The following is a 16,347-nucleotide window of genomic DNA, read 5'->3' on the forward strand; positions in this document are numbered from 1 at the left end:
TATAATTATATATATATATTATATATATATATATATATATATATTATATATATATATATATATATATATATATATATATATATATATATATATATATATATATATATATTCATATATATATATATATATATATATATATATATATATATATATATATATATATATATATATATATATATATATATATATATATATATATATATATATATATATATATATATATATATATATATATATATATATATATATATATATATATATATATATATATATATATATATATATATATATATATATATATATATATATATATATATATATATATATATATATATATATATATATATATATATATATATATATATATATATATATATATATATATATATGTATACAGGCCTTGAGATTCAATCTTCCATTTTGAATAGGAATATCATAAACTCAAACATATTTCAAGAGTAAAATTTTATTTTTAGATGGGAAACATGTAACATGTTTGTCGCAACCATATTCTTTTCTCATAAATTGTGTATATGTTTTTGGCAGAGAAAACAATCCAGATTAAATATTTTTGATCTAAAGGGCATGTAAAGCCAATTCTAGGTTGATGCCTAAATATTTTGGCATCAACCTAGAATTTATTATTTTGCACTGGGTTGTCATTGGTAAAGGATAACTTTTTTTCGAAAGCCCTAAAATGTTTGGAAGATCTACGGTAATATTATTTCCCAATTTCCCTAATGATACCCCATGATTTATAAAAGAAATATCAAATAAAAGACAAAAAGATTTTTTTTTCACTCAATGATCAGTCGTCAATTTTATTGGGTCAAAGCCTTTGATTGGTTCTTTAGCACATTACTGTGTTTAGTAACCGTATCCGTGACCGTAGCTGTCGTGGTGGCCGTAGGTTTCGTGGTGACCGTAGTTGTCGTGGCCGTAGTTGTCGTGGCTGTATCCGTGACCGTAACCATGACCGTAACCATGACCGAAACCATGACCGAAACCGAAACCGTGTTCACCATCGAAAGAGTGGCCAAGAGAGTAAGAGGGAACATCGTAGACATGGTGGGCAGGAGCGCTGACGGCAGCAGCAGCGGCGGCAGCAGCGGAAGCGGTGGAAGCGTGTCCGTAGTCATGACCGTGGTAGTCATCATGACCGTGGTAACCGCCATAGCTGGGTTTGGCAGCAGCGACAGCAACGAAGGCAAGGACGGCAAACTAAAAGTAAATGGAAAGAAAATGGCTCCGTTAGCATGGCTTATCCTTTCGTATGTTTCTTGTTGTCAAAGGATTTTTGTTTTTTGATTTTTCTAAACAAATCTCCTTGGCCTTAATACTTACAGTGATGGCTTTCATTTTGATGTTTGTTGTTGTGATTAGTTGTGAATAACTATATAGTTTACTCGGATTGTACACATCTTTATATATGAAATTCGAAATGATTCCGTCAGGTTGGGCTTATGTTACGTGACACCATTTTGTGATGCATACTTTTTCCCCTAATATGTCAATTTTGTATATAATAATAATTATTAGTGCTATATTTTTTTATTTTTTGGTTTATTTCGAATTGAGTTTCTATTGCATACCACCACCTGGCGGGAACCTGAGTCGTTTTTTTTTTTTGCTCCAAGCTCCTCCAAAGCACATCCACACAAACCCTTAAATTATGAATTATTATTTAGTTCAAACAAAAGATGTACAATAAGTAAAAAACTAATAATAATAATAAACAATATACAGCAAACCGACAACACAACCCTCCATCCACACCACCCTCTCACCAAAAACCAACAAAGGCATTCCATGGAGAAAAAAAGTGTTTGAATAAATTCGAAATGCATGTAACTGCATTTAGTATGGAGAACTATACAAAAGCCTTTGGGGAAAGAGAATCAATTTTCATAAATTAATTTACTTTCTATTTGTGTAATAATATATATTTATTAAAATAATTAGATTTATTAGTTTTGATGTTCTAAACGAGGTTGGATATATCAGTTGGCTATGAAATGAGTACCACGACTATAGTTTGAAAGAATATGAGCTAGGCCAAAAGTTTTGTTAACTCACACCCTAAAAAAAATCGCTCCAGTAACATACACCCCAAACACATTTTGCTTCAAGCATATATATTTTCAGGATTGGCCCAAACAAAATATTGTTTGTATTATTCAAACATATTATGTTTCACCTTAGGCCATATACTGGTAGAAAAAATGTTAATGCAATTTTCTTTGTGTGGATATATTTTTACACTGAAGAAAACTTTCGGTTAATTATAGAAAATTTTGAAATTTTAAGAAAATTTTAACTAACCAGTATTACAAACGCTGGCATCACGCCGATATGACAAAAAATAAGTAAACATTTTTCGACAAAGTCAAGAAAAATTATTAGACATAAATAATTTTTTTCACTTGTTGAAGAAAATTTTGTAGTTTGAAGGACAAAATTGGTGTTCAAAATTGCAAGAATGTCTCTAGTGACATACGAAGTTCATGATGGACGCAGTTTTAGTAAAATTTACAAACTTAATGAAATAATGAACTATTTTGTGAGAAATCGAATTTAGTAAATATTTATGCTTAATTTGTGTATAATTTTTTACCGTTTTTTAGTTCATTTAACTAAGGTACGCAAAAAATTATTAGAGTAAAAAAAAAACTTTCTCCAAACATACTAATTCCATGAACTAAAATAAAGTTAAATTGGCTTTAGTGAAATAAAGTGTTCACGTTTTTTGAGTGTAAGGCGCCAATTGGTTACTTCCATTATTTTACTTACTCTCTAGGCTATTTCTAAATCAATATATGTTTGCATCTAAGCATATTATAGTTACAAATATTTTATGGCCCAAACATAATATGTTCTAACATATTAACATATATGTCCCAAACATGTTATGCTAGTTTATGAACATTATATGCGTGCACTTAAAAATATTGTGTTAAAAAATTTAAGTTCCAAACATATAATTTTTACACCCAAACAAAAACAGTCTTTTTCGTCGTAATGACTTTTTAAGCCATTAAGTTTACTATCAAAAAATAAAAAAAAAAACATATGGACTGGAATGGTATGGAATGAAATGAAATTCACATACACATCTAATATATAAGGACAATACGTCGCACACGGACGAAAAACACTTTTTTTCATATGTTTGGGTGTAAAAATTATATGTTTGGAACTCAATTTTTTAACACATTATTTTTAAGTGCATGCATATAATGTTTATAAATTAGCATAACATGTTTGGAACATACAAATTTTGTAAATAAAAAATTGAAATTTTTAAGTGCAAGCATATAATGTTTCTAGTTTATGAATATAATGTTTATAAATTAGCATAACATGTTTGGGACATAAAAAATGTTGTAAATATAATATGATTGGCAGCAAACATATATTAATTTAGAAATATATTAATTTAGAAATTTCATCCGATCCGGCTGAAATTAGGTACATGGTGTTCGTATATGGTCTCTAACAACCATGCAAAAATTGGTCCACATCGGTCCATAATTATATATAGCCCCCATATAAACCGATCCCCCGATTTGGCTTGCGGAGCCTCTAAGAGAAGCAAATTTCATCCGATCCGGCTGAAATTTGGTACATGGTGTTAGTATATGGTCTCCAACAACCATGCAAAAATTGGTCCATATCGGTCCATAATTATATATAGGCCCCATATAAACCGATCCCCCGATTTGGCTTGCGGAGCCTTTAAGAGAAGCAAATTTCATCCGATCCGGCTGAAATTTGGTACATGGTGTTAGTATATGGTCTCTAACAACCATGCAAAAATTGGTCCTTATCGGTCCATAATTATATATAGCCCCCATATAAACCTATCACCAGATTTGACCTCCAGATTTGAAAAATTTTCCCATTCGGTTGAAATTTGGTACGTGATGTTAGTATAGGGTATCCAACAACCATGCAGGAATTGGTTCCTATCAGTCCATAATAATATATAGCTCCCATATAAACCGATCCCCAGATTTGACCTCCGGTGCCTTTTGGAGGAGCAAAATTCATCAGATCTGGTTGAAATTTGGTACGTGGTGGTAGTATATGATATTTAAGTCTTTAGTCTTTCGTAGAAGTTTGTACGCAATCCATGGTGGAGGGTACATAAGATTCGGCCTGGCATAACTTACGGCCGTATATACTTGTTTTTATTTTTTTTTTGAGATTTTCAAATTAAATTTCATTTCCATTAGAAAACTGTAAAGAAATTTTTAAACTATAATTTAATGAAATTCCAGGAATAAGAAAACAACAGTCCATTTAACCCTTATACTACGTTGGGTATTAGGTCGTATTTTGCATCACCGAATTTCTTACTTTTGGATTATAATTAAAAGTTCTTACTACTCAGCATGAATTGAGCATATGTTACCAATTAATCCACTGAGTGATACAAATTGTTAATTATTTTCGAACAGTAAGATATGCGGTGTTGAAAAATACGATATGGGTCAGCAAATGACCCCAACGTAGTATAAGGGTTAATTATTCGCAGCAAAATGTATTATTACATACCGCCCTCGTACATTGAAATCAACCACGTATAAAAATAGTCTTAATTGAAATGCATTTAATTTATGACAGCATCTGAATATGACTTGTTTTAAGCTGCATGGATTTGTATTTTGCCTATAGGTTTTTTTCATCAAAAACAATTAAACGTGTAAAGGTCTAGCGGATTCATTTGCATTCAATTATGTGTCACATGCATAATATTTTCAAATACGGCCGGCATTGCCGGCACATGAACATTTCTTGCCAATGTTAGTAGCACATATTCAAAATATACTACAATACACCATTTCCAAAATATAGATAAAAGTAATATATAATTAATGTAAAATATTTATATTAATGAAAACTTTTGCTGTAATTGCTTCTTTACTTCATTAGAAAAATTAAAAATAAATAAGAACTAAATCAAGTTTTCAAAAGTTCTGGAATATTTGGAAAAAAGACGCAACTGCACTGGAAAAATTATTGTCACGAGACCACAGATTTCATGTCCTTCAAATACGAATGGGAATTTTGCTTAGCATTGAAGAGGCATTTCTCTGATGCAAATTTGTTTACTGTACATTAGTTAAAACAACTAAAAAGGGAGAAAATTATACACCATTTTTAAGTATAAATATTTACTAAATTCATATTTCCCACAAATTAGTTCAGAATTTCTTAAACTTTTTAGATTTTACCACAAATGTGCCCATCATGAACTTCGTATGGCGCTAAAGATATTTTCACATTTTTCAAGTCCAAGTTTTCTTTCAAACTACGAAATTTTCTTTAACAAGTGCAAAAAATTAATTATGTCCAATAAATTTTCCTGAATCTAAGAAAAAATTGAAAGATGTTCCACAAACATTATGTTTTGAGAGAATCTCGGGATCATTCAACCATTTGTTTCCACTTCCAATGAAGTTCTTTTGGACCAGTCTTAGAAAATAAGCTATTTCGCGGCTTAAAGTGAAAGTTTAAATTTTCGAGAATTAAATGAAGCAAGAATGAATAAACCCTAAAAAATCGCTTCTGTAATATATACCCCAAAAACATTTTGCTTCAAGCATATATATTTTCAGGATTGGTCCAAACAAAATATTGTTTGTGTTATTCCAAAATATTATGTTTCACCCTAGGGCATACACTTGTAGTAAAAAATTTTAATGAAATTTTCTTTGTGTGGATATATTTTTAAGGCGCCAATTAGTTACTTCCATTATTTTACTTGCAGCATACTCTCTAGGTCTCTCTTTCTAAACACATATATGTTTATAGGCTATTTCTAAATTAATATATGTTTGCATCTATACATACTATATTTACAAACATTTTATGTCCCAAACATGTTATGCTAGTTTATGAACATTATATGCTTGCGCTTAAAAATATTGTGTTAAAAAAATTTGAGTTCCAAACATATAATTTTTACACCCAAACATATGAAAAACAGTATTTTTCGTCCGTGTAGAAAATCAGCAAAAACGTAAAAAAATAATAAAAATAAAGTTAAAAATGTCACCACCGCGAGGATTTCAACCTGTGCCTATTGACTTTTTCACTTCCATGGAAGTTCTTTTGAGAAGGTTTTGCAAATTACTAGAATTTTCAATTTTTTTTAAAGAGATATAGTTTCAGAATTTGTGCAACCAAAAAATTTTTTATACTGTGCAAACATATTTTATGTTTCACCCTAAGCATATTTTTAAGGCTCCGAATGCACAATTTAATGTGTAAATTGTTTAAATTTAAGCAATTAAAATTTTTGATGTTGATGTTTGTAAGCTCATTTATCAACATAAAAATATGTCTCTCAAGCAGAGCATATCTTTCGTTATCATCTTTATCTCTCTTCCACTCTCTGACGTTTCTAAACACATATATGTTTATACGAAAATTCCAAATTAATATATGTTTCCATCCAGAGATATTATGTTTAGGAAAATGTGATGTCCCAAACATAATATATACGTATAGCCCCCATATAAACCGATCCCCAGATTTGATTTCCGGATCTTTCTGGAGGTACAAGTTTCACCGATCTAGTACACCCCCAAAAAAAATCGCTCCTGTAACATACACCCCAAACACATTTTGCTTCAAGCATATATATTTTCAGGATTGGCCCAAACAAAATATTGTTTGCATTGTTCAAACATGTCATGTTTCACCTCAGGGCATACACGGGTAGTAAAAATTTTTAATGAAATTTTCTTTGTGAATATATATTTTTAAGGCGTCAATTTGTACTTCCATTATTTTACTTGCAGCATACTCTCTAGGTCTCTCATTCTAAACACATATATGTGTTTAGGCTATTTCCAAATTAATATATGTTTGCATCTAAGAATATTATATTTACAAACATAATATGTTCTAACATATTAAAATATATGTCCCAAACATGTTGTGCTAGTTTATGAACATTATATGCTTGCACTTAAAAATATTGTGTTAAAAACTTTGAGTTCCAAACATATAATTTTTGCAACCAAGCATTTTTCGTCCGTGTACGTGATGTCAATATAGGTTTCCTAATAGCAATGCAAAAATTGGTCCATATCGGTCCATAATTATATATAGCCTACAAAAAAACATAAACCGAATCTCACAAAAGTGACTTCTGAAGGAACAAATTTCATCAGACACGGTTGAAATTTGTGTGTCTAGTAAATCTCATAAATTGGTTCATATCGGTTCATACTTATCTATAGATCCCTCTATATAAACCGATCAAGGACTGAATTGGTTTATTTAGTTATTAAATACGTCTTTTTTTATCTAAAAAAGATTCCATATTGACTAATTTACAATGTAGAAGACAGTCCCAGCAAAAAAACAAGTAAGGAAAGTCTAAAGTCGGGCGGAAATTTAAGATGGCTAATGCACTAGGGTGGAACACAATTTTAGTAAAAAAATATGGGAAACATTTAAATCTGAAGCAATTTTAAGGAAACTTCGCAAAAGTTTATTTATGATTTATGGCTCGATATATATGTATTAGAAGTTTAGGAAAATTAGAGTCATTTTTACAATTTTTAGACTAAGCAGTGGCGATTTTACAAGGAAAATGTTGATATTTTGACCATTTTTGTCGAAATCAGAAAAACGTATATATGGGAGCTATATCTAAATCTGAACCGATTTCAACCAAATTTGGCACACATAGCTACAATGCTAATTCTACTCTCTGTGCAAAATTTCAACTAAATCGGAGCAAAAAATTGGCCTCTGTGGTTATATGAGTGTAAATCGGGCGAAAGCTATATATGGGAGCTATATCTAAATCTGAACCGATTTCAACCAAATTTGGCACACATAGCTACAATGCTAATTCTACTCCCTGTGCAAAATTTCAACTAAATCGGAGCAAAAAATTGGCCTCTGTGGTCATTTGAGTGTAAATCGGGCGAAAGCTATATATGGGAGCTATATCTAAATCTGAACCGATTTCAACCAAATTTGACACGCATAGCTATAATGCTAATTCTACAACTAAATCGGAGCAACAAATTGGCATCTGTAGGCAAATGAGTGTAAATCGGGCGAAAGCTATATATGGGAGCTATATTTAAATCTGAACCGATTTGGCTGATATTTTGCAAGTTTTTCGAGACTCATAAAATATTCGGATGTACGGAATTTGAGGAAGATCGGTTGATATACACGCCAATTATGACCAGATCGGTGAAAAATATATATGACAGCTATATCTAAATCTGTACCGATTTTTTCCAAAATCAATAGGGATAGTCTTTGAGCCGAAACAGGACCCTATACCAAATTTTAGGACAATCGGACTAAAACTGCGAGCTGTACTTTGCACACAAAAATACACCGACAGACAGACAGACGGACATCGCTAAATCGACTCAGAATTTAATTCTAAGACGATCGGTATACTAAACGATGGGTCTCAGACTTTTCCTTCTTGGCGTTACATACAAATGCACAAACTTATTATACCCTGTACCACAGTAGTGGTGAAGGGTATAAAAATTGGAAGTTCTTCTAAAGGCACAACTTAAAAAACACTTCCAAATATGCCCTCGCAAAGATGTTCTTCTTTTTAACTACACAGGAAGTTCTTTTGGTTTAATTTTTTAAAAGTAGCTTTTTTCATATTTTTAATAAGAAATTTTAATTTTTTTTTTTTCAAATAGGTTAAAAAGGGGGAAAGAATTAATAAAATGGTACAAATTATTTAAAATTTTTCGAAAAAAAAATCTGAATCCATTCTAGAAAAATTTCGAATTTTTGAAAATATTTGTGGTCAAACGTTTTAGACAAGCGTTAGAATGCAAATCATAAAAAATTATAAAAAATATTTATTTGTCAAAATATGGCACAATTTTATAATTCACATCCAAAAAAAACATAAAAAAAATATTAATTAGTCAAAATATGGCACAATTTTATAATTCACATCCAAAACATTGAATTCGGACCACACCTTAAAAAATGATGCAACTTCAGTGCAACGGTTGTTGAAATGGTGGACATCCGTCATATGGCAAGCCCATGTTAAATTCATCGCTTCTGCGCCAATTTTGCACCGCTTCCGAATCCAAAAAGAACATTTTCACTACTTTTTTGGCGACACTTTTTTTGCTGGGATACTAAGAAGTTTTAAGATAACTTGCCATTGACAAGTTTTCATTCGATGGTGGATGACAGGATAACGAACTTTGGGCCGCATATTCTTGTTTTATTTTAAGATAGAATGAAGCTATTAAATATCATTGTTTAAAACAAAGTATGCTCGGTTCCAAAGATTTTGTCTTTACACTAATGATTATGGTATTGATTCCGAGCCAAAGAAGTGGAGAATTGAAGTAATCCCAATTATCTTATACATTTAAATCCCAATTATCTTATAAATTGCAGTACTTTCATAATAGTATACCCAATATTATGTCGAATCACTTAACAATAAGGACAAAACGACTTCATTGAAAAGTTTATCGATTTTATGACAAGAGAAAATTTTGCATTCGTATTTTAAGGACTTGACTTTGGCCTTACTACAATATTTTTTTTAGTGTAAAACAAGCAATTAATTAATTGAAAACGGAAAGGTCGAATAAACATACCTTACTTCAAAAAACTATTATTATTTCTTTTCTTTAAATAAAATTTATAAACTTTCATTCCTATATTTGCTATTGTGTCAATTAAATATCGTCATATACTAATTACTATGGAAATGGTGTCTGGAAAACAAAACCATCCAATGTTGAAATAATGAAATGGTGTCATACGTAACATTTCTATTTGCAAATAGTTTAGTAAGCGAATTTTATTAATGGCATACATTGTGCGGGGAGTACATTGAATTTCCGTACTACTTATATTAGAGTGACCAGATTTGGTTAAATAAATATGTACACGCAAAGAAAAAAATACTTGCCTGGGAAACGAAATTGTAGACAAACAAAATATTCCTTCGTTATATGGTAGTTTATTTAAGAGCAAATAAATACGAACTTATGAAAAACATCGCAAGGTTTAACTCTAAGTAAACGTATATATATTCTTGGCCAGGGAGAAAGACGATTTAAGCATGTCCGTCTGTCTGTCTGTTATAATCACGCTACAGCCTTCAATAATGGCGCTATCCTGAAATTTGGCACATTTTCGTTTTTTGTTTGCAGGCAGGTCAAGTTCGAAGATGGGGTATATCGGCCCAAGTTTTGATATAGTCCCCATATAAACCGACTTCCCGATTTTGGGATCTCGGGCTTATACACTGTTAGAAAAATATGTTTTTCATATGTTCCGATATAAACAAAATGTGTTTCGGGCACGATTTTAAACCACAATATATTTAAGTGCGAACATGTAATGTTCCTAAACTAACACTAAATGTTTGGGACATCTATGTTAATATGTTAGAATATATTATGTTTGGGGCATGAATGTTTCATAAAAATAATATGTGTGAATGTAAACATATATAAATTAACAAATTTCGAGTAAAAATATATATGTTGTGATATTTTATTCAGAGAGCGACAAAAAGAGAGTATAGAGAAAGAGAAATAGAGATGGAAACCGGGAGGGTTGACGAAAGATATCAACACAACAAAGCGAGAGAATGAAAAAAGAACAATTTCTGTAAAACCGCTTGTATGTGGTTTCGGAAAACTGTTTTATGATAAGGCTAAAAATTTGATATGCTTAAGTCAAAATATTATTTAATTTGAATAAAGAGAATAGACATTCGGAACCAAGAGAATAGACATTTGAAAAACAAACTGCATATGTTTTCGCCTTGAGAGCAGCATTTTATGCATGTGTGAACATGTGTTTTGTTTATCATTTTGGCATTATGGGCACAATTTTTCGTTAAAATAAATCAGGGATCTTCATAAAAATAACGAAAGGGCACTATACTCTTTTTAGAGTTGGGACAGTAAAATGAAATAAGGAGGAAATAGTGAAAAATTACACAGTAAAATGTAAAAAACAAACTTTAGTTCCTCTTTATTAAAAAGTAGTCCACGAGGAGTTGACGGACACCATCAAATATAAAAGCGTGCATTAAGTTCGAGTTTTACAGCTAAAACAATTTAAAAAGTTTATTTTCTTTAAAATGAATTATTAAAGAAAAATAAAAGGAATTTTAGAGCGATGGTGTTAAATGCTAGTAAAAAAATGTTCACTCCTAAATAAATTTATGTTCATATTATAAAATTATGTATGTATGTTTATACTCGACTCCACGTTCTTCTTTTGTTAGTTTTTGATTTCCTTCCAAATTTTAAAGTTTTGTACAAAAACAGTTTTTTTTTTTAAGTTGTTATTTTTGCATTAAAAAATAATATTTTATACAAACATCAGTCAATTTCGTTTATATCAAGCACTGTTACTGACTATAAATCTTTAAAAACACACATTTCGAAGTTTCAGTTAAAAAAATTTAATATAGTATAAATATAAATGTTTTAATTAAAAAAAAAAAAAACAAAAAATGTTCGGTCGGAGCAGGGATTGAACCCACGACCCTTTGTATGCAAGGCAGACATGCTAACCACTGCTCCACGTGGCAAACAAATGTATGTTTCTGTTAAATAATGTTATGTTTGCATGGGCTCGTGGGCGCTGCAAACTATGCTATATAAATGTAACTTAAAACGATAATTATCTACTGGTGACTATAACAGCTACGTAGCCCAGTGGATAGTGTGTTGGCTTACAAACTGTATGGTCCTCGGTTCGATTCTCCGTGCAGGCGAAAGGTAAAATTTAAAAAAATTTATAAAAGTGAATAATTTCTTCAACATTATTTGTATTACAGAAAAAGGTGCCAATAACTAAAAAATTTCGTGGAAGTGAAAATTACGAGTATGTTAGGGAATGAGCACAATCGTGTTTGGGAAAAATTCTTCCAAGCATATAATATTTTTGGCTCAAAATGCTTCCAAACATATAATATGTTCACATAAAACAAACATATTAATGTTTCGGCAGTATGCAATAATATATGTGCTTCCTGCAAAATATGTTTGGAACATATGTTAAAGAAGCGATTTTTTTGAGGGTGTAAAAACCGTAGTTTTTATCCAATTTGCCAGAAATTGAAAATCTAGAGGTACTTGAGGACCATAAAAAGGTGTGCCGAAAATGGTGCTCATCGGTCCATGCTTTGGTATAGCCCCCATATAGACCGATCTCCCGATTTTGTTTCTTGGGCGTCTAGAAACTGTATTTTCTATCCGATTTGTCTGAAATTGAAAATCTAGAGGTATTTTAGGACCATAAAGAGGTGTGTCGAAAATGGTCCGTACGGTCCATGTTTTGGTATAGCCGCCATATAGACCGATCTCCCGAATTGTATTCTTGGGCTTCTATAAACTGTATTTATTTCACGATTTGCCTGAAATTGGAAATCTAGAGGTATTTTGGGACCACAAATAGGTGTGCCGAAATTGAGGTGTATCGGTCCATTTTTTGGTATAACCCCCATATAGACCGATCTCCCGATTTTATTTTCCTGGGCTTCTAGAATCCTTAGTTTTTATCCAATATGCCGGAAATTAGAAATCTAGAGGTATTTTAGGACCATAAAGAGATGTGTTGAAAATGGTCCGTATCGGTCCATGTTTTGGTATAGCCCCTATATAGACTGATCTCCCAATTTTACTTCCCAAACATAATATGTTCTAGGTTAGGTTAGGTTAGGTTATGTGGCAGCCCGATGTATCAGGCTCACTTAGACTATTCAGTCCATTGTGATACCACAGTGGTGAACTTCTCTCTTATCACTGAGTGCTGCCCGATTCCATGTTAAGCGGGCATGCTAACCATTGCACCACGGTGGCTAATATGTTCTAACATATTAACATATATGTCCCAAACATATTATATTAGTTTATGAACATTAGATGTTTGCACGTAAAAATAATGTGCTAAAAATTTGAGTTCCAAACATATAATTTTTACACCCAAACATATGAAAAACAGTCTTTTTTGTTTGTGTACTTGCCAAAAGGGTCAGCTGAAAATGTACACCTTCGATTTGTCATCATAACCCAAGTCCCGCCGATGGTAATTGTGTGGGTCGGACCCACCCGAGGGGTCAAAATAAATGCGAAATATTATCGGAAAAATGTTCTAAAAGCAGTATTGAAGGCCGCAAAACATGAGCATTCAACAAGACTCAGCACCATCGAACTCACTTCCTTTCATTTCTACCACCCAATGGCCAAACAAATCTACGAATCTCAATCCGTTGGACTTTACCCATTTGGGAGAATAAATTTGGTACTAAAAATACCAAAGTGTATATCATCTCAAGACGGCAAGCCGCCGAGAATATGCCAAAATATCGCTCAGCTACTTTCGGTAGTTTCGATGATGGCAAAGGGCGCCAATTAGAACAAATCTAAATTGATGTTAAAATTTGATGTTTTCCGAAATTTTTTGCTTTTGTACAATAAATTAAAAACAAGTATATATGGCCGTAAGTTCGGCCAGGACGAATCTTATGTACCCTCCACCATGGATTGCGTAGAAACTTCTACGAAAGACTGTCAACTACAATCGAATTACTTGGGTTGTGATATCTTACAACTTCTTAACATCGTTTTCTAAATTGTGAGTTAGTATAGGTAAGTCTACAAATAATTACGAATCGTCATGGACTTTTGCACGGTACGTAGAGAGCCAGAATTGAAATATGGGGGTCGCTTATATGGGGGCTATATAGAATTATGAACTTTATATGGACCAATTTTTGTGTGATTGGGGATCGATTTATCTGAGGGCTATATATAACTATAGACCGATACGGACCTAGTTAAGCATGGTTGTTAACGCCCATATACTAGCACAATGTACCAAATTTCAACTCACTCGGATGAAATTTGCTCCTCCAAGAGGCTCCAAAACTTAATCTCGGGATCGGTTCATATGGGGCCTATATATGATTATGGACTGATATGGACCACTTTTGGCATGGTTGTTAAATATCATATACTTCCACCACGTACCAAATTTCAACCAGATCGGATGAATTTTGCTTCTCCAAAAGGCACCGGAGGTCAAATCTGGGGATCGGTTTATATGGGGGATATATATAATTATGGACTGATATGAACCAATTCCTGCATGGTTGGTGGATACCATATACTAACATCACGTACCAAATTTCAACCGAATCGGATGAATTTTGCTCTTCCAAGGGGTTCCGGAGGTCAAATCTGGGGATCGGTTTATATGGGGCCTATATATAATTATTGACCGATTTCGACCAATTTTGGCATGGGTGTTTGAGGCCATAAATTAACACCACGTATCAAATTTCAACTGAATCAGATGAATTTTGGTCTTCCAAGAGGCTCCGGAGGTCAAATCTGTTGATCGGTTTATATGGGGTCTATATATAATTATGGACCGATGTGGACCAATTTTTGCATGGTTGTTAGAGACCATATACCAACATCATGTACCAAATTTCAGCCGGATTGGATGAAATTTGCTTCTCTTAGACCAATCGCAAGCCAAATTTGGGGGTCCGTTTATATGGGGGCTATACGTAAAAGTGGACCGATATGGCCCATTTGCAATACCATCCGACCTACATCAATAACAACTACTTGTGCCAAGTTTCAAGTCGATAGCTTCTTTCGTTCGGAAGTTAGCGTGATTTCAACAGACGGACGGACGGACATGCTCAGATCGACTCAGAATTTCACCACGACCCAGAATATATATACTTTATGGGGTCTTAGAGCAATATTTCGATGTGCTACAAACGGAATTACAAAGTTAGTATACCCCCATCCTATGGTGGAGGGTATAAAAAAAAATAAAAAACTACTGAAGCCGACCCATTTTGGTCGGTAACGGCGGACACTCAATTTTACCACCGACGGCGGCGGCTTGACGACTGAGCCAACGGAAATATGTCTACTCGAAGTATCCGAACCACTATGGGATTAATCGTACAACCAATCTTAATATTCATTCCAATTTGTTGAGCATGAATTTTTCTAATTTATTACAGAATCTTAGGTGTCGATTCGATTGGGTTAAAGATTAAATTTTTAACAGAATTTGGGGAAAATTTTAAGCCATCATATAATATTTTTTATTAATTGGCGGCTACATTTCAGACGAGCCATCTTAATCGGCAGTCGACTGGCCAGGGGGCTAAAGTCGGCGGTGTGACTCGACGGCTTTAGAGTCTACCCTGTATTTTTTGTTGATGATTTTATGTTTGTTATGAATATTTTTTACAGCGATTGTGAGTACCATTAATGGTGGCGAGAAGTAATGTCAAATCACATTTTAGAATAAATAACAACATATTAGATGACATGATGCCAATATACAATACAACTTGTTTTTAAGTTGTACAATAACATACATCATTTATGTTGCAAAATTATATCATTGGATATATCGATGTCTGGCGTCATAGAGATTTTCAAAGTACAAATTGTACCATAAATATAAGCAGAGGGAGGGAGCAGAGAATGAAACCGATCCATTTTTGTCGGCGGCGGAGGACACTAAATTTTTGCCTCTGGCGGCGACGGTTTAACGGCTAAGCCGATATAAAATTGTCTATTCGGGGGAGCACAATTATCCGTTATAAAATCAATTTGAAGTTTTCCGAATTGTACACAGAAAAAATATCACCAAAATATTTCCAATTAAAAAGTTGAGTGAAGTTGAAAATTTAATTATTTTTAATAAATTAATTGATACAATTAACATTTTAATCAAACTCGGAAGACTAAGTCAGATTAAAAAGATGATGGATTTTTTTTGTTTTTATTTTTAATTAAAAATTTATTTCAAGAATCAATTTTTTAATTAAACTAAAAAGACAAAATCAGTTAAGAAAGTAATTGAAAATAGTTAAAATTTTAATCAAAAAATTTATTGAACATCTGCAACCAACATCAATTAAATTTTTAATTGGATCAATCAATTTAGGTTAGGTTAGGTTAAAGTGGCAGCCCGATTAAATTTCAGGCTCACTTAGACTATTCAGTCCATTGTGATACCACATTTAACTAAAAGTACCTATTACATATGGGCACTTCTAGTCTTAACCACTGAACCTTCTCTATTATTTACTTTTGTGGAACCAACCAGATTGCTCCAAAAACATTAGCAAACTGCTTAAGTTAACGTTTTCCAGGTCAGCCAGTAATCTAAAGCTATATGCTCCTAAAATTCGCTTACGCCTTACACAAAAAGCAGGACACTCACACAAGAGGTGTTTACTTGATTCCTTTTCCTCCGCATCATGACAGCTCATACAGTAGTCATTATACTTCGCACCAATAGTTT

The 16,347-nt window shown here is 32.4% G+C and overlaps 1 protein-coding gene across 1 annotated transcript; it reads right to left on the reverse strand.

Annotated features, from left to right (window-relative positions):
* Positions 1-762: 762 nt before the first annotated feature.
* On the reverse strand, positions 763-1,504 carry Cp15 (Chorion protein 15). Its single transcript, XM_075306466.1, has 2 exons — positions 1,345-1,504; positions 763-1,221 (listed from the first exon to the last, which is right to left on the reverse strand). The coding sequence occupies exons 1-2, from the start codon at positions 1,357-1,359 to the stop codon at positions 868-870; spliced, it is 369 nt and encodes a 122-aa protein (XP_075162581.1). The 5' UTR covers positions 1,360-1,504; the 3' UTR covers positions 763-867.
* Positions 1,505-16,347: the final 14,843 nt, after the last annotated feature.

The sequence above is a fragment of the Haematobia irritans genome, chromosome 4, assembly GCF_050003625.1.
Source record: "Haematobia irritans isolate KBUSLIRL chromosome 4, ASM5000362v1, whole genome shotgun sequence".
Lineage (NCBI taxonomy): Eukaryota > Metazoa > Arthropoda > Insecta > Diptera > Muscidae > Haematobia > Haematobia irritans.